Source organism: Rhinoderma darwinii, chromosome 3, assembly GCF_050947455.1.
Source record: "Rhinoderma darwinii isolate aRhiDar2 chromosome 3, aRhiDar2.hap1, whole genome shotgun sequence".
In the NCBI taxonomy this organism is placed as follows: domain Eukaryota; kingdom Metazoa; phylum Chordata; class Amphibia; order Anura; family Rhinodermatidae; genus Rhinoderma; species Rhinoderma darwinii.
Window position 1 is genome coordinate 205,870,646 of NC_134689.1, and position 27,755 is coordinate 205,898,400.

At 44.2% G+C, this 27,755-nt stretch overlaps 1 protein-coding gene across 3 annotated transcripts in view; it reads right to left on the reverse strand.

The window, feature by feature from the left end:
• The window catches only part of PIK3CG (phosphatidylinositol-4,5-bisphosphate 3-kinase catalytic subunit gamma), a 91,851-nt gene extending 65,802 nt beyond the window's left edge, over nt 1–26,049 (reverse strand). For 2 of the 3 annotated variants that reach the window (XR_012882406.1, XM_075857276.1), the window contains exon 1: nt 25,987–26,049. Coding sequence is in view for 1 of the 3 variants with exons in the window: in XM_075857276.1 (XP_075713391.1) it covers nt 25,987–25,989 (3 nt within the window). In the remaining 2 variants the exon portion in view is untranslated. The remainder of the gene's footprint in view (nt 1–25,986) is intronic. The other variant, XM_075857277.1, reaches the window with a different exon arrangement.
• Between the last annotated feature and the right edge of the window lie 1,706 nt (nt 26,050–27,755).

The following is a 27,755-nucleotide window of genomic DNA, read 5'->3' on the forward strand; positions in this document are numbered from 1 at the left end:
ACCGAACAGACCCGTGTGAAACCGGGCTTAAGACCAGGTTCACACACACAGTTTTGATGCAGTTTTTGGCTCAGTATTTTTTAGCCAAACACAGGACTGGACACAAATAAAAGGAGATGCATCAATTACATATTTTTTCTTTTCTACACAAAACTGCATGAAAGTGGTCACGTGTGGAAGATATGTCCCGCGGTGTTTAGTATGTTTTTTATTATTATTAATTATTATTATTATTATTATTATTATTCAGGGTTTATTTCTACATTCTAAAAAGCTAAAAAAAAAATCCTGGCTTACAGAAGTGAAAAATGTCAAGAAACCACTGGCAGCAAAATGGTTAAGGTGGTGCTTTACTTGGGATCAAAGGCTGTTTTAGAAAATTCATAAAATAGAAGAACATAAGTGGCAGACATGGGTAATTAATTTTTTTTTTTTAATTAAAAAAAATTGCATGGACAAGCAGTCAGCTGAACAGGTGAGGACTATTTTGCTTTAAACTCAAAACAGACATTCACTATTCGGCTTTCTCCTAGTTTGTAAATTTGTTACAGATTAAAAGGTTTTCCGAGAATTAATATTTGTCCCCTATCCACAGAATAAGTGATAAATGTTGGATTGCTGGTACACCCACTGATCAGTAGTACGAGGTCTTGAGTACCCCGTTCCTTCTGACCGGCACTACATGGAGATGACCTGCACTACCTGGAGAGAAGTTTGAATGGTGAAGCAGTCAAGCATATGGCACTGCCACTCCATACAACTCCATACAACTCTATAGAACTTATGGAAACAGCTGTGAGCTCTCTGATGACTGTTAGGCCTCATGCACATGACCGTAAAAACTCCCGTTATTACGGGTCGTAATCACGACCCGTAATAACGGGCTCATAGACTTCTATTGGCGACGGGTGCCTTCCCGTTTTCTCACGGGAAGGTGCCCGTGCCGTTGAAAAAGATAGAACATGTCCTATTTCAGGCCGTAATAACGGCACGGACAGTCCATAGAAGTCTATGGAGCTCTCGTAATAACGGGTGGCTACATGTGTGCACCCGTCATTACGGCAGCGTTGCTAAGCGACGTCAGTAAATAGTCACTGTCCAGGGAGCTGAAAGAGTTAACTGATCGGCAGTAACTCTTTCAGCACCCTGGACAGTGACTACCGATCAGTATAAACCTGTAAAAAATAAAAATAAAAGACGTTCATACTTACCGACAACTTCCTGCTTCCTCCAGTCCGGTCTCCCGCCCGTTGCCTTGGTGACGCGTCCCTCCCGACATCCGGCCCGACGTCCTGGATGACGTTTCAGGCCATGTGACCGCTGCAGCCAATCACAGGTCAATCACAGGCTGCAGCGGTCACATGGACTGCCGCGTCATCCAGGGATGTCGGGCTGGATGTGAAGAGAGGGACGCGTCACCAAGACAACGGCCGGGTAAGTATGAATTTCTTTAACTTTTATTACAGAAAAGGCTGTCCCTTCTCTCTATCCTGCACTGATAGAGAGAAGGGGCTGCCGATTAGTGCAGTGCTATTTTGCCGCCAAAAAGGTGCTCGTAAATACGGGTGGAATACGTGTGACACCGGACCCATATTTACGGGCACGGGTTCGTAAATACTGGTGCAAAACGGGTGGAATACGTGTGACACCGGACCCGTATTTACGCCAGTATTTACGGGTGGGAAAAAATACGGTCGTGTGCATGAGGCCTTAACTGTGTGAAAACCCCTTTCAATAAAGGACGAAATTAATAGCTAGCGCCGCTTATGTTCGGTTTTTAAAAAAAATTAAATATAAATAAAATGACCATAGGAGACACTTGGATCTTTGCTCACATGAATTTTGTGTCTTTGTTTAGTTCCTCTTGAATCACTGCTGACTGTGGCAAAAATTCCTTTAAAGTTAAACAACATCTGTGTGATCCTTTCAAATTGCTAAAATGAATGGACCCCAAGCACTCTTCAAAGTCCCATAGCTTTGAGATGGGGATGACATGTTGGCTCTAGACATCAATAGGACCCCATCTCCAACTCATCACATTTGTTTAAACCAGAGATACTGTACATGTTTAGATAAATTACTGACATAGTACATAGATAATAGACATTTTTACAAATAGTACAACACATGCTAACAAAGATATGACAATAATATTTCATTTGAACTAGGTGTCCACCAGGGGTTTTCCCACTATAGTAAGTTATGGCTTCTTGCTCGGTCAAATCATAATTTAGTGATTGGTAGAGATCTGACAAGTAGGGCTGCTGTGCTAGGTAGTTCTCAGCACAGGAGGACTCCCAACGTGATGATATGCCCAAACCGCAACCCAACCACATTAATAGTAATTTTTTTCTAATCTTTAGTGTCTAATTTTCAGATACTGAACTTTATGTTTACAACTAGAGGAGACTGAAACCTGATCATGGGATCAGTACTGCAGATGTTACAAGAGATTATTGAATTATAAAGTTGCAAAATATTTATATGAACAATGTGTACAATATAGAGAAAAACATACAAAATACCAAATCTATATTTTTTCAAAATACCATTTGAAAATAGATGATAATCTAGACTGGGCCTCATATTAAAACTGCTTATAGTCCTGCTTAAAACTACACAGTGTATCTGACCTAAGACCCGCAGCACATTTAGTTGTGGTGCGGTTTTGCGGGTGGAATTTTCGCTGTGCACAGCACTACTAGAAGAAAAAGAAGGTTCATACATACCCTGGCCATAGTCATGGCGACACGTCCCTCTCTTCTGAGCGTGGCCAGGCCTCCTTGGATGTCGCTGTAGTCCATGTGACTGTAGCAGCCTTTGATTGGCTGCAGCAGTCACATGGGATGAAACGTCATCCCAGGAGGCCAGGCTGCGCTCAGAAGAGAGGATTACATCACTAGGACTGCAGCAAAGGGTAAGTATAAGCTTTCTTTATTCATTTCAAATAAAAAATACCTTTTTTGTTTTATTTGCGTTTATTGCGGCGGAATCACAGCATTTCCACCTCAAAAGTTGCAAAACATAGCTTTTTGTTGCAGGTTTTACCTCCCCATTGAATTCAATGGGGAAAACCAGCAACAGAAGAGCAGGGATTCCGCAGCATGCCATGACATGCTGCGGCTTTAAAAACCGCACCGCAGGTCAATTTATGAACTTTTTTTTTTGGCTGATTTTTTCCACTGTGTTTCTGAGATTTGTTCAAATCTCACCCACACTGCTCCTACTGTATTACGCTGCAGATTTTCTGTAATGAAATCCGTTGTGGAAAATCCGCAGTGTATCTGCCTAGTTTGTTCCTATCCTTAAAGTATAATTTACAGTATATCATACCATTCGACAGGACGGAGACACACATAGTAACGAGGGAAAGAGGGATAGGGAATCAGGTGTTCCTCTGAGCCTAAGGGTCCTATTAGACCGGCAGATATTCTTTCATGAACGAGCGACAAGTGATGATTTAGCGAGTGCACACCTATGAGGTGAACTGCTGACAACTGGTAGATTTCTGATTAGACGACGGGATGTGGCAGCGACGAACAATAATCAAGATAGGGCACTTATAATGTGGTGACAGAGCCTCTTTAAAAGAAAATAAATCAGAGAAACCACACACAGCCCTCTGTAGATAGTACCACTCACAGCCCCCTGTAGATAGCACTACACACAGCCCCCTGTAGATAGCACCACACACAGCCCCCTGTAGATAGCACCACACACAGCCCCCTGTAGATAGCGCCACACATAGCCCCATTCTTGTAGATAACGCCACACAGCTCCCTCTTGTAGATAGCACTACACAGCCCCCCTCTTGTATTTAGCGCCACACACAGTCTCTCCTGTAGATATTGCACACAGCCCTCCCTTGTAGATGGTGTCACACAGCCACTGTTAGGGATCTGCCAGGTACTTCATCTAGCTATACTCCTGGGATTAATCAATCCACACCTGAGGCCAGACCTGTTCGACTGACACCATCTCCCACCAACCAGGGTGGCAGGCTCAGGAGTGGGAGAGCCTATCGCGGCCTGGTCTCTCGGAGTTAGCTCCGCCCCCTGCCCTTTATTACCTGCCCTGTGCTCTCCCTCAGTGCTTGTAATTCTTTTGGATTCCTGGCCCCACTGCTGCTTGCTCCAGCCTGCTTCTGCCGTGCTTCTGCCTTGCTGCAGTTCTGCTTGACCTGCTTTGCTTGCCCTGGCTTGCTTCTGTCTCCGTGCCCGCTCGGGTGTACTCACTTCGTCCTGGTCCTGACTGTTCGTTCGCCGCCCCGTTTCCTCGTGGCGTTCCGTGGCTACTGCCCCTTCCCTTGCGTGTTCCCTGTTTGTCTTCCTGTGCACTTAGCCAGCGTAGGGACCGCCGCCCAGTTGTACCTCGTCGCCTAGGGCGGGTCGTTGCAAGTAGGCAGGGACAGGGCGGTGGGTAGATTAGGGCTCACTTTCCCTTCACCTCCTTCCTGCCATTACATAATTACAAGCCCTTACCTAGTCTACCATTTCTCCTACGCTGACGCTATCATGGACCCCCTTGAGACCCTGACCCAGCAGATGCAGGGCCTCTCCCTACAGGTCCAGGCCCTGGCCCAAAAGGTCAATCAGGGTGACGCTGCTTTAGTAGTACCCCTCACCTCACCTCTAGAACCCGACCTCAAGTTACCTGACCGGTTTTCAGGGGACCGTAAGACGTTTCTCTCCTTCCGGGAGAGTTGCAGACTGTATTTCCGCCTAAAGCCCCACTCCTCAGGTTCCGAGAACCAGCGGGTGGGTATCATCATATCCCGACTCCAGGAAGGGCCCCAAGAGTGGGCCTTCTCCTTGGCTCCTGACGCCCCTGAACTTTCCTCTGTTGATCGTTTTTTCTCTGCCCTCGGACTCATTTACGACGAGACTGACAGGACTGCTTTAGCCGAGAGTCAGCTGGTGACCTTACGTCAGGGTAGGAGACCGGTTGAGGAATACTGTTCTGATTTTAGGAAGTGGTGCGTAGCTTCTCAGTGGAACGATCCGGCCCTAAGGTGCCAGTTTAGGTTAGGATTATCTGACGCCCTGAAGGATCTGCTGGTTAGCTACCCCTCGCCTGACTCCCTTGACCAGGTTATGGCCCTAGCAGTACGACTTGACCGACGTCTCAGGGAACGTCAGCTAGAACGCTTCAGTGTGCTCCCCTCTGACTTTTCTGCGATTCCCCCCGAGGTCCCGTCTCCTCGCCCCTCCACGGAGGACTCGGAGGTACCTATGCAACTCGGGGCCTCCATGTCCCCTCGACAACGTAGGGAGTTTCGCAGAATGAATGGTCTCTGCTTCTACTGTGGGGACGACAAGCATCTACTGAACACCTGTCCCAGGCGCAAGAATAAGAAGCCGGAAAACTTCCGCGCCTAAGTGATCATCGGGGAGGTCACTTGGGCGCACAGGTATTTCCCGTTAATGTGAAACGCAATAAAATTTTGCTTCCCTTTCAGGTCTCGTTTGCTGGCCGGTCTGCCACGGGCAGTGCTTTCGTGGATTCTGGCTCATCTGCTAATATCATGTCTGTGGAATTTGCTATGTCTCTAAAGATGCCTTGTATTGATTTAACTTATCCTATCCCTGTAGTAGGAATCGACTCAACCCCCCTTGCTAATGGTTATTTTACTCAGCATACTCCTGTTTTTGAACTCCTGGTTGGCTCCATGCATTTGGAGCAGTGCTCTGTACTGGTGATGCAGGGATTATCGTCTGATCTGGTTTTAGGCCTTCCCTGGTTGCAGTTGCATAATCCCACATTTGATTGGAATACTGGGGATCTCACCAAATGGGGTAATGAATGTCTTATGTCATGTCTTTCTGTTAACTCTATTTCTCCCCGGGAGGAGGTAAACACGCTTCCTGAGTTTGTTCAGGACTTCGCCGATGTGTTTTCTAAGGAGGCCTCCGAGGTGTTGCCCCCCCCATAGAGATTACGATTGCGCAATCGATTTGGTGCCTGGTGCCAAGCTTCCTAAGGGTAGGATATTTAATCTTTCATGTCCTGAACGTGAAGCGATGAGGGTGTATATCCAAGAATGCCTGGCCAAGGGTTTCATTCGCCCCTCGACTTCTCCTGTAGGTGCTGGCTTCTTCTTCGTGGGGAAGAAGGATGGTGGTCTTAGGCCGTGCATTGATTATCGTAACCTGAATAAGGTCACCGTAAGGAACCAGTACCCACTTCCTTTGATTCCGGATCTTTTTAATCAGGTTCAGGGAGCCCAATGGTTTTCTAAGTTCGATCTACGGGGGGCATATAACCTTATCCGCATCAAAGAGGGGGATGAGTGGAAAACTGCGTTCAACACACCCGAGGGTCATTTCGAATACCTGGTCATGCCCTTTGGGTCGTGTAATGCCCCTGCTGTCTTCCAGAATTTTATTAATGAAATCCTGAGAGAGTACCTAGGTAATTTTCTTGTTGTGTACCTTGATGACATACTGGTGTTTTCCAAGGACTGGTCCTCCCACGTGGAGCATGTCAGGAAGGTGCTCCAGGTCCTTCGGGAGAATAATCTGTTTGCTAAGACTGAAAAATGTGTCTTTGGGGTACAGGAGATACCATTTTTAGGGCAAATCCTCACTCCTCATGAATTCCGCATGGACCCTGCCAAGGTTCAAGCTGTGGCGGAATGGGTCCAACCTGCCTCCCTTAAGGTGTTACAGTGTTTTTTAGGGTTCGCCAACTATTACAGGAGATTTATTGCCAACTTCTCGGTCGTCGCTAAGCCTCTTACGGACCTTACCCGCAAGGGTGCCGATGTCCTCCATTGGCCCCCTGAGGCCGTCCAGGCCTTTGAGACTCTCAAGAAGTGCTTTATCTCGGCCCCCGTGCTGATTCAGCCCAACCAAGAGGAGCCATTTATTGTGGAGGTTGACGCTTCCGAGGTGGGAGTGGGGGCCGTCTTGTCCCAGGGTACCAGCTCCCTCACCCATCTCCGCCCCTGTGCTTACTTCTCTAGGAAGTTTTCGCCCACGGAGAGTAACTATGATATTGGCAACCGCGAACTTCTAGCCATTAAATGGGCTTTTGAGGAGTGGCGGCACTTCCTGGAGGGGGCCAGACACCAGGTAACGGTCCTTACGGATCACAAGAATCTGGTTTTCCTAGAATCGGCCCGGAGGCTTAATCCTAGACAAGCTCGGTGGGCACTATTCTTTACCAGATTTAATTTCTTGGTTACCTATAGGGCTGGGTCCAAGAATATTAAGGCTGACGCTCTGTCACGTAGTTTCATGGCCAATCCTCCTTCCGAGAAGGATCCCGCTTGTATTTTACCCCCTGGTATAATCGTCTCTGCCACGGATTCTGATTTAGCTTCTGATATCGCGGCTGATCAGGGTGCAGCTCCCGGGAACGTCCCTGGGGACAAACTGTTTGTTCCCCTGCAATACCGGCTGAGGGTACTCAGGGAAAACCATGACTCCGCTCTATCTGGTCATCCTGGCATCTTGGGCACCAAACACCTCATTACCAGAAACTATTGGTGGCCTGGGTTGCCTAAAGATGTTAGGGCTTACGTCGCCGCCTGTGAGGTTTGCGCTAGGTCCAAAACCCCTAGGTCCCGACCTGCGGGCCTACTACGTTCCTTGCCCATTCCCCAGAGACCTTGGACCCATATCTCCATGGATTTTATCACCGATTTGCCTCCATCTCAGGGCAAGTCGGTGGTGTGGGTGGTAGTCGACCGCTTCAGCAAGATGTGCCACTTTGTGCCCCTTAAGAAGCTACCTAACGCCAAGACGTTAGCTTCTTTGTTTGTGAAACACATCCTGCGTCTCCATGGGGCCCCAGTCAATATCGTTTCTGACAGAGGGGTACAATTTGTTTCCTTATTTTGGAGAGCTTTTTGTAAAAAGTTGGAGATTGATCTGTCCTTCTCCTCCGCCTTCCATCCCGAAACTAATGGCCAAACGGAAAGGACCAACCAATCCCTGGAACAATATTTAAGGTGTTTCATCTCTGACTGTCAATTCGATTGGGTCTCATTCCTTCCCCTTGCTGAATTTTCCCTGAATAACCGGGTCAGTAACTCGTCAGGGGTCTCCCCGTTTTTCTGTAATTTCGGGTTTAACCCAAGGTTCTCCTCCGTCTCCCCTGGTTGTTCCAATAATCCTGAGGTAGAGGAGGTTCATCGGGAACTGTGCACTGTCTGGGCCCAGGTTCAGAAGAACCTAGAGGCGTCCCAGAGCGCACAAAAGATTCAGGCGGATAGTAGACGTTCTGCTAACCCCCGGTTTGTCGTCGGGGATTTGGTCTGGTTGTCGTCCAGGAACTTGCGCCTTAAGGTCCCGTCCAGGAAGTTTGCTCCCCGATTTATTGGACCTTATAAGATCATTGAAGTCCTCAACCCTGTATCCTTCCATCTGGAGCTCCCCCCATCCTTTCGCATACATGACGTCTTCCATGCCTCCCTCCTTAAACGCTGCTCCCCGTCCTGGTCCCCCTCGAGGATACCTCCTGTTCCCGTTCTCACCCCTGAGGGGGTGGAATTCGAGGTGGCCAAGATTATGGACAGTAGGATGGTCCAGGGCTCCCTCCAGTACCTGGTCCATTGGAGAGGATACGGGCCGGAGGAGAGGACTTGGGTACCTGCCCGTGATGTTCACGCTGGGGTATTGATCAGGAGGTTCCACCTCCTCTTCCCCACTAAACCGGGTCCCCTTAGTAAGGGTCCGGTGGCCCCTCATAAAAGGGGGAGTACTGTTAGGGATCTGCCAGGTACTTCATCTAGCTATACTCCTGGGATTAATCAATCCATACCTGAGGCCAGACCTGTTCGACTGACACCATCTCCCACCAACCAGGGTGGCAGGCTCAGGAGTGGGAGAGCCTATCGCGGCCTGGTCTCTCGGAGTTAGCTCCGCCCCCTGCCCTTTATTACCTGCCCTGTGCTCTCCCTCAGTGCTTGTAATTCTTTTGGATTCCTGGCCCCACTGCTGCTTGCTCCAGCCTGCTTCTGCCGTGCTTCTGCCTTGCTGCAGTTCTGCTTGACCTGCTTTGCTTGCCCTGGCTTGCTTCTGTCTCCGTGCCCGCTCGGGTGTACTCACTTCGTCCTGGTCCTGACTGTTCGTTCGCCGCCCCGTTTCCTCGTGGCGTTCCGTGGCTACTGCCCCTTCCCTTGCGTGTTCCCTGTTTGTCTTCCTGTGCACTTAGCCAGCGTAGGGACCGCCGCCCAGTTGTACCTCGTCGCCTAGGGCGGGTCGTTGCAAGTAGGCAGGGACAGGGCGGTGGGTAGATTAGGGCTCACTTTCCCTTCACCTCCTTCCTGCCATTACAGCCACCCTTTGGAGATGGTACCACACAGCCCCCCGTTGTCGATGCCACACAGCCTCCCTGCAGATGGTGCCTCAAAGCCCCACTGCAGATGATACTACACAGCCCCCCTTTGTAGATGGTGTCACACATCCCCCCTTGTAGACGGTGCCACACAGCCCCCCTTGTAGATGGTGCCACACAACCACCCTTGCAGATGGTACTACACAGCCCCCCTCGTACATAGTGGCACACAGCCGTCCCCCTTGTAGAAATAAATAAAAAAACAATTACTTACCTAGTCCCGTTGCGTAGGCCAGCATGATCCAGTGACGCTATCACGTCGGTCGGCACTGGGGCTCTGTCCCGGTGTCTCATAGGCTGCAGGCCTAACATGGCCTGTAGCCTAGTAATGGCGGAGGAGGGAGCTGCTCTGCCATGGTATTCAATTGTATCCTCAGGACGCAGATAAAATTGAATGTGGCATTCGCTAGCACTGGCCCCCCGTCTCTAGTGACGCCACCGGTTATAAGGGGGCCTGTGTAGCGTCGCGGGCCCTGAGAGGATGGGACCACGGCAGAGTAGCTGTATCAAAGCAGCTGATCGCTGCTGATAGGCGCCCTGTATGCCGGACGGCTGCAGCAGCAATCACCTATCGCTGCTGCAGCCGTCCGGCATATACAGGGCCCCTATCAGCAGCAATCAGGAGTTTTGATATGGCTGATCTGCGGCGCCCCACCTTCCCTACATCCTAGTTGCGCCCAGGGACACGCCAACCCCCAAGCTACGCCCCTGTTATTACACATTGCGATTATCTCTTACATTCGAGCGATTATACAAAAATTTGTAAGATAATCGCTCCATCTAATAGGGCATTAAAAGTATGTTCCCCCACACAGAATACGCTGCAGGTTTTCAAGGGGACTTGAAGAAGCAATCGTTTGCAATACAGGGCTTAACAGGCACAAAAGATAACCTTCAGTAGGCCCCCAGGCTGCCATGACAATTATCTGCACCCCTAGGCTATATTTTCAGGGACTAGTTCAGTTCTGAAGTCGCTTTAAGGGCCTTATATATAAGAAAGACCCTATAAATCACCCCATTTTGAAACCTGCACCCCTCAAAGTATTCAAAACAGCATTCAGAAAGAGCTTTAACCCTTTAGGCGTTTCACAGGAATTAAAGCAAAGTAGAGGTGAAATGTACAAATTTCATTTTTTTTTTGGGCAAAATTCATTAGTAATATATTTTTTTCTGTACTACAGAAGGTTTTACCCAAGAAATGCAACTCAATATTTATTGCCCAGATTCTGCAGTTTTTAGAAATATCCCACATGTGTCCCTAGTGTGGTAATGGACTGGAGCACCGGCCTCAGAAGCAAAGCAGCACCTAGTGGATTTTGGGGCCTCCTTCTTTTGAGAATATATTTTAGGCACCATGTCAGGTTTGAAGAGGTCTTGTGGGGCCATAACAGTAAAAAAAAACAAAAGTGACCACATTTTGGAAACTACACCCCTCAAGGAATTTATCTAGAGGTATAGTTAGCATTTTGAACCCACAGTTTTTTTGCTAAATTTATGTGAATGTGTGTGAAGATGAAAATCTACTTTTTTTCAGAAAAAAATTTAAAAATTTCTAAGGAATAAAGGAGAAAAAACACCCCAACATATGTAAAGCGATTTCTTCCAATTATAGCAATACCCCATATGTGGTAATAAACTGCTGTTTGGACCCACAGCAGGGCTCAGAATGGAAGGAGCACCATTTGGATTTTGGATTTCTGATTTTGCTGGAATAGTTTTCAGTGCCGTGTCGCGTTTGCAATGCACTGGAGGGACCAAAATAGTGGAAACCCCCCAAAAGTGACCCCATTTTGGAAACTACACCCCTCAAGGAATTTTTAATTTTTACAAGGAATAAAGGAGAAAAAGCACCCCAACATTTGTAAAACAATTTCTTCCGATTACGGAAATACGCCATATGTGGTAATAAACTGCTGTTTGGACCCACAGCGGGGCTTAGAAAAGAAGCATTATTTGGCTCAAATTTATCTGAAATGGTGTTCGGGTGCCATGTTGCATTTGCAAAGCCCATGAGAGGCCAAAACAGTGGAAACCACACAAAAGTGACCCCATTTGGGAAACTACACCACTTAAGGAATCTATCTAAGGGTATAGTGAGCATTTAGACCACACAGGTCTTTTGCAGAATTTATTAGAATTAGGCCGTGAAAATGAATATCAACATTATTTCCACTAAAATATTGCATTTTTTCTATTTCACAAAAGATAAAGGAGGTAAAAGCAATTTCTCCCAAGTATGGCAATACACCACATGTGGTCATATATGTTTTTTCATTAGAAAGTAATTAAAGAAGGATCTGGGTGTACTAGTAAATCATAAACTGAATAACAGTATGCAATGTCAATCAGCTGCTTCATAAGGCCAGCAAGATATTGTCGTGTATTAAAAGAGCCATGGACTCGCGGGACAGGGATATAATATTACCACTTTACAAAGCATTAGTGAGGCCTCATCTAGAATATGCAGTTCAGTTCTGGGCTCCAGTTCATAGAAAGGATGCCCTGGAGTTGGAAAAAATACAAAGAAGAGCAACGAAGCCAATAAGGGGCAGGGAGAATCTAAGTTATGAGGAAAGATTAAAAGACTTAAACCTATTTAGACTTGAAAAAAGATGACTAAGGGGGGACATGATTAACTTATATAAATATATTAATGGCACATACAAAAAATATAGTGAAATCCTGTTCCATGTAAAACCCCCTCAAAAAACAAGGGGGCACTCCCTCCGTCTGGAGAAAAAAAGGTTCAACCTGCAGAGGCGACAAGCCTTCTTTACTGTGAGAACTCTGAATGTATGGAATAGCATACCGCAGGAGCTGGTCACAGCAGGAACAGTAGATGGCTTTAAAAAAGGCTTAGATAATTTCCTAGTACAAAAAAATATTAGCTCCTATGTGTAGAAATTTTTTACTTCCCTTTTCCCATCCCTTGGTTGAACTTGATGGACATGTGTCTTTTTTCAACCGTACTAACTATGTAACTATGTAATTTGATAGTCTTACTTTGTTCTTCCGTCAATCATTTTAAATAGGCGGATACTATTTAAAAGAGTCAAAAAATTGTATGTATGTAACTACTATTTAACTATGTAACCCTTTCCGTACTGAACCATTTTTTGCTTTTGCTTTTTCGTTTTTCCCTGCCCGCTTTCCAAGAGCCATAACTATTATTTTTCCGTCAATAGAGTGGTGTGAGGGCTTATTTTTTGCAGGAACGAGCTGTAGTTTTTATTGGTATCATATTTTGGTACATACAGCTTTTTGAGCACTGTTTATTAAATTTTTTGGTAGAGCCAAGATGACCAAAAAACAGTGATTTTGCCACTTTAAATTCTTTATTTTTCACGGCGTTCGTTAGTTTGGACTTTTACATACACAGCGATACCAATTTTGTGTATTTTTTGAATTTTTTTACATTACTTTAGAGAAAAGGTGTGAAAAGTTTTTTTCTAGGCTTTACATACAGCTCCATACATCACCACCCCCCCCCCATACCACGACATGCTATGTCGTGGTGCGCTAAGGAGTTAATGCGCAGCGGATGGTGCAGAGTGAAAATTGAAATTTTCCACTGATATGCCATTTTAGTGCACCATACGTTATGCCCAGTTTGTGCCACTGAAGACAAATACCTCATAAAATATTAACCGGGTTCTCCCGGGTATGGCGATGCCATATCGGTAGATGTAAACTGCTGTTTGGGCACGCTGCAGGGCTGAGAAGGGAGGGAGCAGCATTTGGCTTTTGGAGCGCAGATTTAGCTTGGTAGTAGTTCTGTTTGGCGTTTTGCTGGTATTTCAGTTTATAATGTGGGGGCATATGTAATCTGTGCGGAGTACATCAGGGCATAATAAGAGGGTATAATAATGGGGTAAATAAATAATAATCCGCAGACATGTGACCTGTGTCGCACTGATAAATGGCGCCCAATCTTATCCGCTTTTGGAACACTGCACATCTTGCATCGCCATATTCTGAGAGCCAGAACTTCTTTATTTTTTCTTAACCGGAGCTGTGTGAGGGCTTATTTGTTGCGAGACAATCTGTAGTTTTCATTGGTACCATTTTGGGGTACATGCGATTTTTTTAGATCACTTTTTATTCCATTTTTTGGCAAGCAAAGTGACCAAAAACCATCAATTCTGACTATGTTTTTTATTATTTTTTTTATGGCGTTCACCCTGGGCTATAAATGACCATTTTACTTTATTCTGCGGGTCGGTACGATTATGGCGATACCATATGTATATAGTTTTTTTATATTTTGCAGAATTTGCGCAATACAATCACTTATTTATAAAATAAATAATTTTTTGTGTCACCATATTCTGAGAGCCACATCTTTTTTATTTTTCAATCAAAAAAGCTGTGTAAGGGCTTGTTTTTTGCGGGACGGGTTGTAGTTTTTATTGGTACTATGTTGGCGTACATGCAACTTTTTGATCACTTTTATTGTATATTTTGGGAGGAGTGGTGACCAAAAAATAGTAATGCTAGCATTGTTTTTCTTAAATTTTTTTTGCAGTGTTCACCGTGCGGGAAAAATAATATTATAGTTTTATAGTGGGGGTCGTTACGAACGCGGTGATACCAAATATGTGTACTTTTTTTAACGTGTTAATTTTTTTCCTATACTAAAAAATTATTATAGGAAAAAAAACATTTTTACTTTTTTACTTGTCCCACTAGGGGACACTTAGACTTGCAGCTCTGATCACTGCTAGAACACATTACACTACCTACGTATTGTAATGTGTTCTAATTGTCATTGTGACGTGACAGTCACTCTGACAGGAAGCCTATGAGGACCAGCCTCCATCTGGTCCTCATAGGCTTCTGTACATGGAAGCCTGGAAGCCATTGTCTGGTCTCCGGTTGCCGTGACAAGGATCGCCAGCCCCCGCAAATGCATGTGGGGGGCTGCCGATCTGCTCTAAACCTCTTCAATGTGGCGATCGCAATCTTCCACCGAATCGAAGGGGTTTATTGCCGATTTCAGCTGATCGGCAAAACGGAGAGCATGGTAGATACCCTGCACGTAAACCACCGTTGCGGTGTAGCGCCGCATGGCGGTTAACTGTTAAAGCACGGACGTAACTGCACGCCCAGGTGTGCGAAGCTACTGCTCAACTGGACGTGCATTTACGCCAAGGTGCGGGAAGGGGTTAAGCTAATGCAAGACCCGTGGGCAAAAACGCTGCAAAAAATATTCAGAAACTAGCGAAGCAGGTTTATCTGCCTCCCATTGATTTCAATAGGAGGTTAGAGGCGGAAATCGCTCTAAGAAAGAGAATGCTACTTTTTTTTTCCCGTAAGGGGCCAAAAGCCGTCCAAGAAAAAAAACACCTCTGTCTCCCATTGAAATCAATTCGGGTCAATTTGGTCAGACTTTTGGCGCTGATTCTGATGTGGTTTACGCGTCGACATCAGTGCCAAAAAAAAAACTCAGTGTGAACTGACCCTTAGAAGTTTGTAGTCTGGGGAAATGATCTATGTCGTAGTTTCAAAGTTCCTAAATCGCTACTAATCACGGCGTCTAAGTGGTTAAACGGCCGGGATTGGAGTTATTTTCATTCCCGGCCATTGCAGTGAGGCGACAGTTGTAAAATACAACCAACAACTGTTACGTCACATGTTGCCAAAGGGTTAATTTTTCTCCATGAACTTCAAAAAACACTAAAAACAAACCCTTGGTGACCATAGAGGAAAGGAAGCTATTAGGGTATGTTCACACTGCTTATTTTCAGCCGTTTTTTAGGCCGTAAACGGCTGAACGCCTCTGAACGTATGACCATTGATTTCGATGGGGAAAACTGTGTTTTGTTCCCATGAGGCCCTTTTTCATTCGTCCATTTGTAAAAACGGCGCCTAAAAAAAAGTCCCATAAAAAAGAAGCGCATGTCACATCTTGAGCCCTATTTGGAGCCGTTTTTCATGGTCTCAATAAAAAAACAGCTCCAAAAACAGCCGTAAAAAACGCATAAAAAAACGCTTGATGCATAAAAAAGATCAGGGGCTGTTTTCCCTTGAAAACATATTCTAAAGGCCCTTTTACACTGGCCAATTATAAGGCAAACGAACGTTCAAAAAACGCTTGTTCCCGATAATTGCCCTGTCTAAACAGGGCAGCGAACAGCAGATGAACGAGCAAACGTTCGTTCATCTGCTGATCGTATCGTTTTAAAAGTGTAAAATGTTATCGTTGCTGGCAGCACATCGCCCCATGTAAACAGGGGGATGTGCTGCAGACATGATAATAATGTAATAATGTAATAGCAAGCGCTCTTCCCCATATTAACTCCTTGTAAAAAGAGCAAACAAGCGCCGATCAACGAGCTGTCTCGTTGATCGGCGCTCGTTTACATGGCCCAGAAAGGATTCGTACAGCATAGATCACAGGAATTTCTTATCTCTGTTGTTAAACCCCTGAAATGCTGCACCCATCAGCTCCCAGGCCCAGAGGCTCCCAGGTCTGCAATAAGCATTTGCCTATTAGGCCATGCCAGATAGGCTGCCCGTCAATACTATGTATTCCAAAGAATTTTAAAGCGATCAAAAAAAAAACACCATAAAACTATTGTTATTAACCCCTTCCCGTACCTAGACATAACTGCATGTCCAGGCTTTCAGCAATCAACCCCTTAAATTGTGGTTGCCGCATTTAAGGGGTTTGTAGCACATTGGCACCCCCCCACGATGTGATCTCGAGGGGTGCCGATGGTTGCTCCTGATAGGGTACCTGTCAGTGTGACTGTCAACGTCACACTGACGGTTAGAATACATTACACTACATAGGTAGTGTAATGTATTCTAGCAGCGATCAGTGATGCAGGTCTTCAAGTCTCATAGTGAGAAAAGAAAAGTAAAAAGAAAATGTAAAAAAAGTGGAAAAATAAAAGCTTTATGTCAGAAAAACAGTTTTTTTTCCTTATAATAAGTCTTTTCTTATAGGAAAAAATTAAAATATTTTAAAAAAAAGTACACATAATAGGTATCATCGCGTTCGTAATGACCAAAATATAAAACTATAATGTTATTTTTCCCGCACGGCGAACACTGCAAACAAAACAATGCCAGAATCTTATTTGTTTGGTCACCACCCCTCCAAAAATATAGAATAAACAGTGATCAAAAAGTCGCATGTATGCCAAAATTGTACCAATAAAAACTACAACCCGTCCTGCAAAAAACAAGCTCTTAGGCCTCATGCACACAAACATATTTTTTTCCTCCCGTAAATACTGGCGTAAATACGGGTACTTTGTCACACGTATTCAACCCGTATTCCACCAGTATTTACGGACCTGTGCCCGTAAATACGGGCCCGTTGTCACCAGTATTCAACCAGTATTTACGGACCCGTTTTCTATGCAAAATTGCATTGCACTAATCGGCAGCCCCTTCTCTCTATCAGTGGTGGATAAAGAGAAGGGGCAGCCATTTCGGGAAGAGTTTCCGCAGCGGAACGCAGCGATTTTAAGTAAAAGAAGTTCATACGTACCCCAGCCGTTTTCTTGGTGATGCGTCCCTCTTTTGACATCCAGTCCGACCTCCCTGGATGACGCAGCATTCCATGTGACCTCTGCAGCCTTTGATTGGCCTGTGATTGGCTGCAGCGGTGACATGGGATGAAACGTCATCCCGGGAGGCCGGACTGGAGGGAGAAACAGGTAAGTTAACTTTTAATACCATTAACTCCAGCAGTAGTCACTGTCCCGAGTGCTGAAAGAGTTACTGCCGATCAGTTAACTCTTTCAGCACCCTGGACAGTGACTATCCCCTGACATCGCCTAGCAACACTCCTGTAATTACGGGTGCACACACGTAGCCACCCGTAATTACGGGAGCCCATAGTCTTCTATGGGCCTCCCCGTGCCGTAATTACGGCCTGAAATAGGACATGTTCCATATTTTTCAACGGCTCGGGCACCTTCCCGTAAGCAAATGGGAAGGTACCCGTCGGCACGTAATTACGTTCGTGTGCATGAGACCTTACACAGCTTTTTTGAATGAAAAATAAAAAAGTTGTGGCTCTCAGATTATGGTGACACAAACGTGATTTTATTGTGCAAACGCTGAAAAACATAAAAAAGCTATCTATATACATATGGTATCACCGTAATCGTATCAACTCGCAGAATGAAGTAAAATTGTCATCTATAGGCCACGGTGAACACTGTAAAAAAAAAAAAGAATAAAAAACATTATCAGAATTTTCAGCTGCTTAGTTCAGCTGACACCCGGGACCAACGGACAGGAACAGCGATCGTGTTGTTACAGAAGCCTGTAAAAATTACAATATACTGCAATACATTAATATTGCAGTGTATTCTACCAGCGATCTAACGATCGCTGGTCCAAGTTCCTGAGAGGGACTAATAAAATGTGTAAATAAAGTTATTATTAGTGGAAAAAAAAAAGTCCAAAAACGCCCACTTTTCCCATTCTTCCACTAAAGTAATGTAACAAATATAAAGAAAATTGGTATCTCTGCGTCCATAAAAGTCCGAACTGTTACAATATACCATTATTTAATTTGCATGGTGAATAAAGAGAAAGAATTGAAACCGTCAAAATCGCTGTTTTTTGGTCAGGTTAGCTCACAAAACAATTGTAATAAAAAGTAATCAAAAAGTGGTACCAATAAAAGCAACAGCTCGTCCTGCAAAAAAATAAGCCCTCACACCGCTCAATCGACAAAAAAAAAAAAAAGTTATGGCTCTCGGAAAATGGTGAAACAAAACAATTTTTTTTTAAACAAATAGTCTTTTCTTTGTAAAAGAAGTTAAATATAAAAAAAGCCTATATAGATTTTGTATCACCGTAACCGTGTTGAGCCGCAGAATACATTTTTACTCCATCTTTGTTTTTACTGCACGGTGAAAGCCGTAAAAAAGAAACCCAAAAATCAATGGATGAATCACAGTTTTTGCCAATTTCAGGCCCAGATAATTTTTTTTTCAGTCTTCCAGTACATTATATGGTACTTTAAATGGTGTCAATAGAAACTACAACTCCTCCTGAAAAACATAAGCCCTCACACCACTCTACTTAAAAATAAATATGATGGCTCTTGGAAGGTGGGGAGTGAAAAACTAAAATGATAAAGCAAAAAATGGATCAGTCCAGAAAGGGTTAATTAATTTCAAATGGAAAAACATTTATAACCATATGTGGGGTATTGCCATACTCGGGAGAAATTGCTTTACAAATGTTGGGCGGCTTTTCTACTTTATCCTTTAAATGACAAAATTCAACATTTTGGTAGAAAACATTTTGATATTCATTTTCACAGCCTAATTCTAATAAATTCTGCAAAAGACCTGTGGAATCTAAATGCTTACTATACCTGTAATGACAGGGTAGGGAGACATACAGGTGAGCCCTAATCTACCCGCCACTCAGTCCCTGCCTACTTGCAACGGCCCGTCCTAGGCGACGGCGTACAACTGGGCGACGGTCCCTACACTCAATAAGTGCACGACAGACAAACAGACAAGGGTACATAGAAGCTAAGGGAAATGGGGCAGTTGCCCACGGCAACACAGTGAGCAACAAGAGTAGTGAACGAGCCGAGTCAAACCAGGAGTGTACGAGGTACAAATCGCAGAGCAGGAGCGTAGTCAGTAAAGCCAGGGTCAAAATGAAGCAAGGTCAATAATCATAGCAGGAGCAGCAGAGCCAGGAACACGGAAAAGAATCACAGGCACTGGAGGAGCAGGAAATGCAGGTATAAATAGACAGAGGGCGGGAGCTAGCTCCGTCTGGCCTGGCTGTGATAGGCTCTCCCACTCCTCAGCCTCCCAGCCTGACTGGTAGAAGATCGTGTCACTCTCTCAGACTTAGGAGCAGGTGCAGACTGATTACCCACGGGCGTCGACCCAGAAGCTGTGTCTGGCAGATCCTTTACAGTACCCCCCCTTTTAAGAGGGGCCACTGGACCCTTTCTAGGTGGACCTGGCTTATTGGGGAAGCGAAGATGGAACCTCCTGACCAATACCCCAGCGTGAACATCCCGGGCGGGTACCCAAGTCCTCTCCTCAGGCCCGTATCCTCTCCAATGGACCAGGTACTGGAGGGAGCCTTGGACCATCCTGCGGTCCACAATCTTGGCCACCTCGAATTCTACCCCTTCAGGGGTGAGAACAGGGACCGGAGGTCTCCTCGAGGGAGCCAAGGACGGGGAGCAGCGTTTAAGGAGGGAGGCATGAAACACGTTGTGTACTCGAAAAGACGGGGGTAACTCCAGTCGGAAGGAGACAGGGTTAAGGACTTCAATGACCTTGTACGGCCCTATATATCGGGGAGCACATTTTTGGGACGGGACTTTAAGGTGCAAATTTTTAGAAGATAACCACACCAGATCCCCGACCACAAACAAGGGGTTAGCAAAACGTCTTCTATCTGCCTGAGTCTTTTGTATGCTCTGGGACGCCTCTAGGTTCTTCTGAACCTGGGCCCAGAATGTGCACAGTTCCTGATGAACGACATCCACCTCGGGATTGTTGGAACTACCAGGTGAAACGGAGGAGAACCGTGGATTAAACCCAAAATTACAGAAAAAGGGGGAGACCCCTGACGAGTTACTGACCCGGTTATTAAGGGAAAATTCGGCGAGGGGAATGAAGGAGACCCAATCATATTGACAGTCAGAGATAAAACACCTTAAATATTGTTCAAGAGACTGATTAGTCCTCTCAGTTTGGCCATTAGTTTCAGGATGGAAGGCCGAGGAGAAGGACAGATCAATCTCCAACTTTTTACAGAAGGCTCTCCAAAACAATGAAACAAATAGTACCCCTCTGTCAGAAACAATATTGACAGGACCCAATGGAGACGCAGGATGTGTTTGACAAACAAGGTAGCTAACGTCTTAGCATTGGGTAGTTTCTTGAGGGGCACAAAGTGGCACATCTTACTGAAACGGTCTACTACAACCCAGCAACGAAATCTCGTTTACCTCCGTAATCTCGCGAGATTTCGTTTCCGTTGCTGGAATCTCACAGAAAAGATTCAGAAGTGTCAGGATTCTGAATACACATGACGTCCAGGCTGGATGGTCATGTGTATTCATTATCAGGACACTGGATTAACGTTAATCAAGCAGAATCGCTGTGTATGTGGCTGCAGATCATGTTCTAGTAAGAACGTGATTCTGCTGTGTAAATGAATGGAGAGGAGTGCATGATGCCGATTGGTCAGCGTCATACACTCGGTCGAAAGTAAAAATACGCCCACTTGGGCATTAAGCAACTCATTAGCATAAACCAAAATCGCTCCTAACGTTGTGAAAATAGATCGTTTTTTTAAATAAAAAGCATTACTGTCACCTACAATATAGCGCCCATCTCCTTATGTAGGAGATAGGGCACTTATAATGTGGTGACAGAGCCTCTTTAAGCAACCCAGGCCACCAATAGTTTCTGGCAATGAGATGCTTGGTACCCAGGATATCTGGATGGCCAGATAGAGCAGAGTCATGATTTTCCCTGAGTACCCTTAGCCGGAATTGCAGGGGAACAAACAGCTTGTTCTCAGGAAGGTTCCCGGGAGCTGAAACTTGATCAGCCGCAATTTCGGAGACTAAGTCAGAATCAACAGCGGAAATGATTATACCTGGAGGCAAAACACAAGCAGGATCTTCCTCCGAAGGAGGGCTGGCCATGAAGCTACGCGACAGTGCATCAGCCTTAATATTTTTAGAACCAGCCCTATAGGTGACCAAAAAGTTGAATCTAGTAAAAAATAACGCCCATCGAGCTTGTCTCGGGTTTAGACTGCGGGCAGATTCTAGGAAAACCAGATTCTTGTGGTCGGTAAGGACCGTTACCTGGTGCCTAGCCCCCTCCAGGAAATCGCAGAGCAGGAGCGTAGTCAGTAATGCCAGGGCCAAAATGAAGCAAGGTCAATAATCATAGCAGGAGCAGCAGAGCCAGGAAACAGGAAAGAATCACAGGCACTGGAGGAGCAGGAAATGCAGGTATAAATAGACAGAGGGCGGGAGCTAGCTCCGTCTGGCCAGGCTGTGATTGGCTCTCCCACTCCTCAGCCTCCCAGCCTGACTGGTAGAAGATCGTGTCACTCTCTCAGACTTAGGAGCAGGTGCAGACTGATTACCCACGGGCGTCGACACAGAAGCTGTGTCTGGCAGATCCTTTACAATACCCTTAGGCTCGGTTCACACGAGCACATTAACGTCCGTAATGGACGGACGTATTTCGGCCGGAAGTCCCGGACCGAACTCAGTGCAGGGAGCCGGGCTCCTAGCATCATAGTTATGTACGATGCTAGGAGTCCCTGCCTCTCTGCAGGACAACTGTCCCGTACTGTAATCATGTTTTCAGTACGGGACAGTAGTTCCACGGAGAGGCAGGGACTCCTAGCGTCGTACATAACTATGATGCTAGGAGCCTGGCTCCCTGCACTGAGTTCGGTCCGGGACTTCCGGCCGAAATACGTCCGTCCATTACGGACGTTATTGTGCTCGTGTGAACCCAGCCTTAGATAGATTCCTTAAGTGGTGTAGTTTCTCAAATGGGGTCACTTTTGGGGTGTTTCCACTGTTTTGGTCCCTCAGGGGCTTTGCAAATGCGACATGACACCCGAAAACCATTCCAGCTAAATTTGAGCTCCAAAAAGCCAAATAGCGATCCTTGCCTTCTAAACCCTGCCATGTGTTAAAACGGCAGTGTGTGACCTCATATGGGGTATTGCCGTAATCAGGGGAACTTGCTTTACAAGTGATGGGGGTATTTTTCTCCTTTATTCCTTGTAAAAATAAAAAATTTCTGTTTTTCCAGAAAAAAAAGTAGTTTTTTTTTCATTTTTACGGCCCAATTCCACTATATTTAGCAAAACAAAATGGGTTAAAATACTAACTATAGCCCTAGACTAATTTCTTGAGGGGTATAGTTTCCAAAACTGGGTCACTTTTGAGAGGTTTCCACTGTTTTGGTCCCTCCAGGGAATTGCAAACGCGACATGGCATCGAAAACCAATCCAGCAAAATCTGTGCTCCAAAATCCAAATGGTGCTCCTTCCCTTCTGAGCCCTGCCGTGGGTCCAAACAGCAGTTTATTACCACATATGGGGTATTGCCTTAATCGGTAGAAATTGCTGTACAAATATTGTCGTGCATTTTATTCTTTTTTACTTATAAAAATTAAAAATGTCTACGTTTTTCAGTTTTACAGACTAATTCCAATACATTTAGCAAAAAACCTGTGGGGTCAAAATTCTAACTATACCCCTAGATAAGTTGCGTTTCTCTGGTAAAACCTTCTGTCTTACAGGAAAAAAACTGTATTACAAAGGAATTTTGGCAAAAAAAAGGAAATTTGTAAATTTCACCTCTACTTTGCTTTATTTCCTGTGAAACGCCTAAAGGGTTAAGAAACTTTCTGAATGCTGTTTTGAATACTTTGAGAGGTGCAGTTTTTAAAATGGGTGATTTATGGGGTCTTTCTAATATATAAGTTCCTCAAAGTCACTTTAGAACTGAACTGGTCTCTAAAACATAGCCTTTTGACATTTTCTTGAGAATGTGAGAAATTGCTGCTAAAGTTCTAAGCCTTGTAACGCCCTAGAAAAATAAAAGGACATTAAAAAAACGATGCAAACATAAAGTAGACATATGTAAGGGTATGTTCACACGGCCTATTTACGGACGTAATTCGGGCGTTTTTGCCCCGAATTACGTCTGAAAATAGCGCCTCAATAGCGCTGACAAACATCTGCCCATTGAAAGCAATGGGCAGACGTTTGTCTGTTCACACGAGGCGTATATTTACGCGCCGCTGTCAAATGACGGCGCGTAAATAGACGCCCGCGTAGAAGAAGTGACCTGTCACTTCTTTGGCCGTATTTGGAGCCGCTATTCATTGACTCCAATGAATAGCAGCGCTAATTACGGCCGTAATTGACGCAGCGTTCAAGCGCCTGCACATGCCGGTACGGCTGAAATTACGGGGATGTTTTCAGGCTGAAACATCCCCGTAATTTCAGCCGTTACGGACCCCCGCCGTGTGAACATACCCTAAATGTTAGCTAGTAACTATTTTGTGTGGTATTACTATCTGTTTTACAAGTAGATACAATTAAATTGAGAAAAATCATAGTTTTTGCTAATTTTCTCTAAATTTTGGTGTTTTTCACAAATGAATACGGAATTTATCACTAATTAATAATTCCACTAACATAAAGTACAATATGGCATGAGAAAAAACAATCTCAGAATCGCTTTGAGGTGTAAAAGCATTCTCAAGTTGTTACTACATAAAGTAAGACATCAGATTCTAAAAAATCGGCTTCGTCCTCAAGGCCAAACCAGGCTCAGTCCTGAAGTGGTTAAAAACATATTTTATCTTTTTAAAAAAGCAAAAACAACAATAGTTTACTATTAAAAAAATATATACAACTTTGGTACTTCCGCAGTCAGAATTTTCCCATAAAAAAAAGTTTTAATTGTGTAAAATGACTAAAACATAACAAAAGCTATACATATTTGATATGGTTATATTCGTACCGACCCGTAGATTTAAAGTAAGAAAAAAGAATGGAGTAATTGCTGGATTTTTTTTTGCATTGCCTTCTAAAAAACTTACTAAAAGCAAATCAATAACTTATATGTACCCCAAAATAGTCAACAGAAAATGTAAAAAAAAATAATTATGGCTCTTGGAATGCAAAGCCATAACAAAAAAAGAATCTTGATCCTTGGTCCTGGGTAGGTTGGCAAGTATTCATTATATCAAATAATAATACAAAATTTTACATAATACAACGTGTCCTGTCCTGATGCAGCCATAGATTTAGACAATCAACGCTTTATATGCAATTATACATATTTACTTATAAAATAAGTGAATTCTGTGCACTCAATGGCCCACATTTACTAAGGCCTCATGCACACGAACTTAAAAACGCTCGTAATTACGAGCCCATAGACTTCTATTGACCACGGGTACCTTCCTTAGGGCAAGGATAGATAAGTATTGTTTTTTTTGGTTCATTTATTTTATTTCCAGCACCTACTAAAAAAAATCACATCTTTGATATCCCCTTGCTTCAGCATACCAAGACATTTTGGACAATTCTATGCTTCCATTGTAGGAACAGTTTGGGGAAGGCCCTTGTCTGTTCCAGAATGACTGTGCCCCAGTGTACACAGCGAGGCTCATATTGGCATGGTTGGGTGAGTTTGGTGTGGAAGAACTTGACTGACCCGCACAGAGCCCCGACCTCAACCCCATCCAACACCTTTGGGATGAACTAGAACAGAGATTGTATGCCAAGCCCTCTCATCCAACATCAGTGTCTGACCTTACAAATGTTCTTCTGGATAAATGGGCAAAAATTCTCACAGATACATTTCAAAATTGGATGTCATAAAAGCTCCTGTAGGTGTAATGTGCAGGTGTCCCAATACTTTTGTGCATATAGTGTATGTCCTAGCGGTTTTGTAAACATATGGTTGGTTTGGCGTTGAACCCCGAACAATGCTCGGCAGATCTTGTTTGCATGTTTTTTTCAATATGTACCAAATATACCAAAAATGAAAGCATAACGTAAGTCTATAAGGTTTTTAAAAAACATTAAGAATAATGCAGGATAAATGTGCACAGCATGCTTTATGACCACCGTGCAGTGACATTTTTGGGGCAGATTTATCATAACAATGCTCTATTTTTAATAATCTTCTGCCACATGTACGACACATTTGATAATAACGTTAAAACCAAGAACATCATTGTTTTTCTTGTGAAATTCTCGATAAGTTTGATGTGTCACATGACCCTCTTCCCATTGAAAAAACTAAAGTTGGATACAAAATGGCTGACTTCAAAATGGCCGCCATGGTCAACACCCAGCTTGAAAAGTTTCTCCCTCCCATATACTAATATGCCACAAACAGGAAGTTAATATCACCAACCATTGCCATTTTATTTAGGTGTATCCATATAAATGGCCCACCCTGTAGATGTAGTAAAGGTGCGTGGCTTATCAACTTACAAAGTTATTATAGCCTAGCGCCAATTTTTACCCAAAATAGCGTAACGCGCGGTGGCGTCAGAAGTGTCTGGTAAGTCATGAGTTGCTCTATTATGTAGCATGTGCCATATGGATACGTTTTGTGTCAGCTGTTACCACACTATTGGGAAATGACCACATTGTTTTTCTCTGTCATTCTGATTTACAGAAATGTATAAAAGTTATAGGGGTCCAAGTACCAATGCAACCTTCTGCCACCTATAAATGCCATGTCAGGGTAACCCTTTATGCCAGTGCTTACATACATAATCACACAATGGCTGTGACACTTTATACATGTGACTATTGCTAAATACCAGGAAGACATCTCTGATAACTCGCCATAACACAGTCCACACACCACAGCTGACGTGACCACAAGGGAACACAATCGCAGTCAATATCGTAGACTACTCTGCAAACCCTTGTTTTGTGTCATCATAAGACGCCTAAATACCACAGGAAAAACCATTGCTGCCGGGGACATGCAGCTAGCCTCGTCCACCACTGAGTGTTAGGACTGTGACTGTTTACTACTGCTTCTATACCCAGGAGAGAAGAACTGACAGGGTCTAATGCAAGGAATGGAGGCACAAACCAGACCCATCGACTTACCATATTCTCCCCTCAGCCGCCTCTCTTCCCCTTCTCCTTAGTTCTTCCGTTGCTATGTAGCGTAATTGTGGAGTGATTACCGGCCAATGGCGCCATCTCGTGGACGCTATTAATGTAGTTAGAATCTTGTGTGATCATGCAAATTTCCCACTTCTTTCACCGGGACGTACAAGTACAAAGTAACAGCTGAATTAGCTTTTTTTGTGAACTGAGATAATATAAAATAGCTATTGTAGTATGTTTACATAGAATCCTCAAAAAATTAATATACTGTATACATATCCTAGTACCAGGGGGAGTTTAGCAAAATAAGGAGCTCAGCTCTGCTACATTCTCTAGATTGTAGATGAGAGAAAAATAACTTTTTTTGAAAAGTGAAAAAAAAAAAATTAAAAAAAGTTGTGAACCCTATGAAAAACAAGGTTTTATTATGAGTGGCTACGCGTTTCAACGCCGGACCAGCGTCATCATCAGGCCAAAAATACAGAGCAACAGAAAACAAACCTCTTTAAATACAGGTGATGTGACTAATACAGACAAGGTTTTGGAAAAAACAGACAAGGTTTTTTTTTCAAAACCTTGTCTGTATTAGTCACATCACCTGTATTTAAAGAGGTTTGTTTTCTGTTGCTCTGTATTTTTGGCCTGATGATGACGCTGGTCCGGCGTTGAAACGCATAGCCACTCATAATAAAACCTTGTTTTTCATATACTCTCCTCATCTTTCTAAACCTCCTTACCAGCAGCGCCACTATGGTTCACAACTTTTTTTAATTTTTCAAAAAAAGTTATTTTTCTCTCATCTACAATCCTCTCCAGCAGTGACTTTGTTTAGTCTCAGGTTTTTGTGTACCTGGCTGCAGCGTTCCTATGTATTTTTCATAATTTGGATAACAGCTTTATACCCCAAACTACTTACCTAAAGATCCGTACAATTATTGACGCCGTGTGTTTTTGCTACTCTTTCTGGCACATTCTCTAGACGGCAACTGTTCTGGATGCTTTGATTTTGTGAAGCTACACTAGTCACCACATTGCATAGAAAGAAAACAGCTAATGCTGCCAGATTTTTTCTGTTTTTAGCTTTTTTCTTAATGTTTTCCTTACTTACATAGTAAAACACAAACATTTCTGAAATCACACAAAGTATGCAAGAAAACCGGAGATAGCCAGGCACACTGTCTAAGGCTCTGTTCATATCTACGTTGGGGTCCCGTTCTGACGCTATTGCTTCTGGCAAAACGATGGATCCGGTGCACAAAAGAGACAAATGGAAACCACGGGCACCGTATCCGTTACCATTGAAATCAATGGTGATGGAAACGGAAACGTTTCAGTTTGTGTCTGTTCAGGGTCCCGTGCTGACGGAAAGCTCAGACAGAACGCAGATGTGAACAGAGCCCAAATGAGGAGTGGACGATCCATGCCCTAAAAGAAACATAGTTACCAGAAAAAGTAGGGCAAAAAAAATAATCAATGTGTCATGGCACTGTGGCACTATCTATGTGGGCACTGGCGCTTTTTATGTGGGCACTATCTACGTTGGGCACTAGCACTTTTTATGTGGGCACTATCTATGGTGGGCACTGTGAAACTATCTATGTGGGCACTATTCACAATGGGCACTATGACACTATCTAAAGGGGCATTGTGGCACTATCTACATAGGCACTGTGGTGTTTTCATGGGGTTATGACAAAAAAAACCTGATGATTGAAATTCATCCGTTAAACTGATGGCAAACGGATGACAATCAGCCTTTTAAAAAC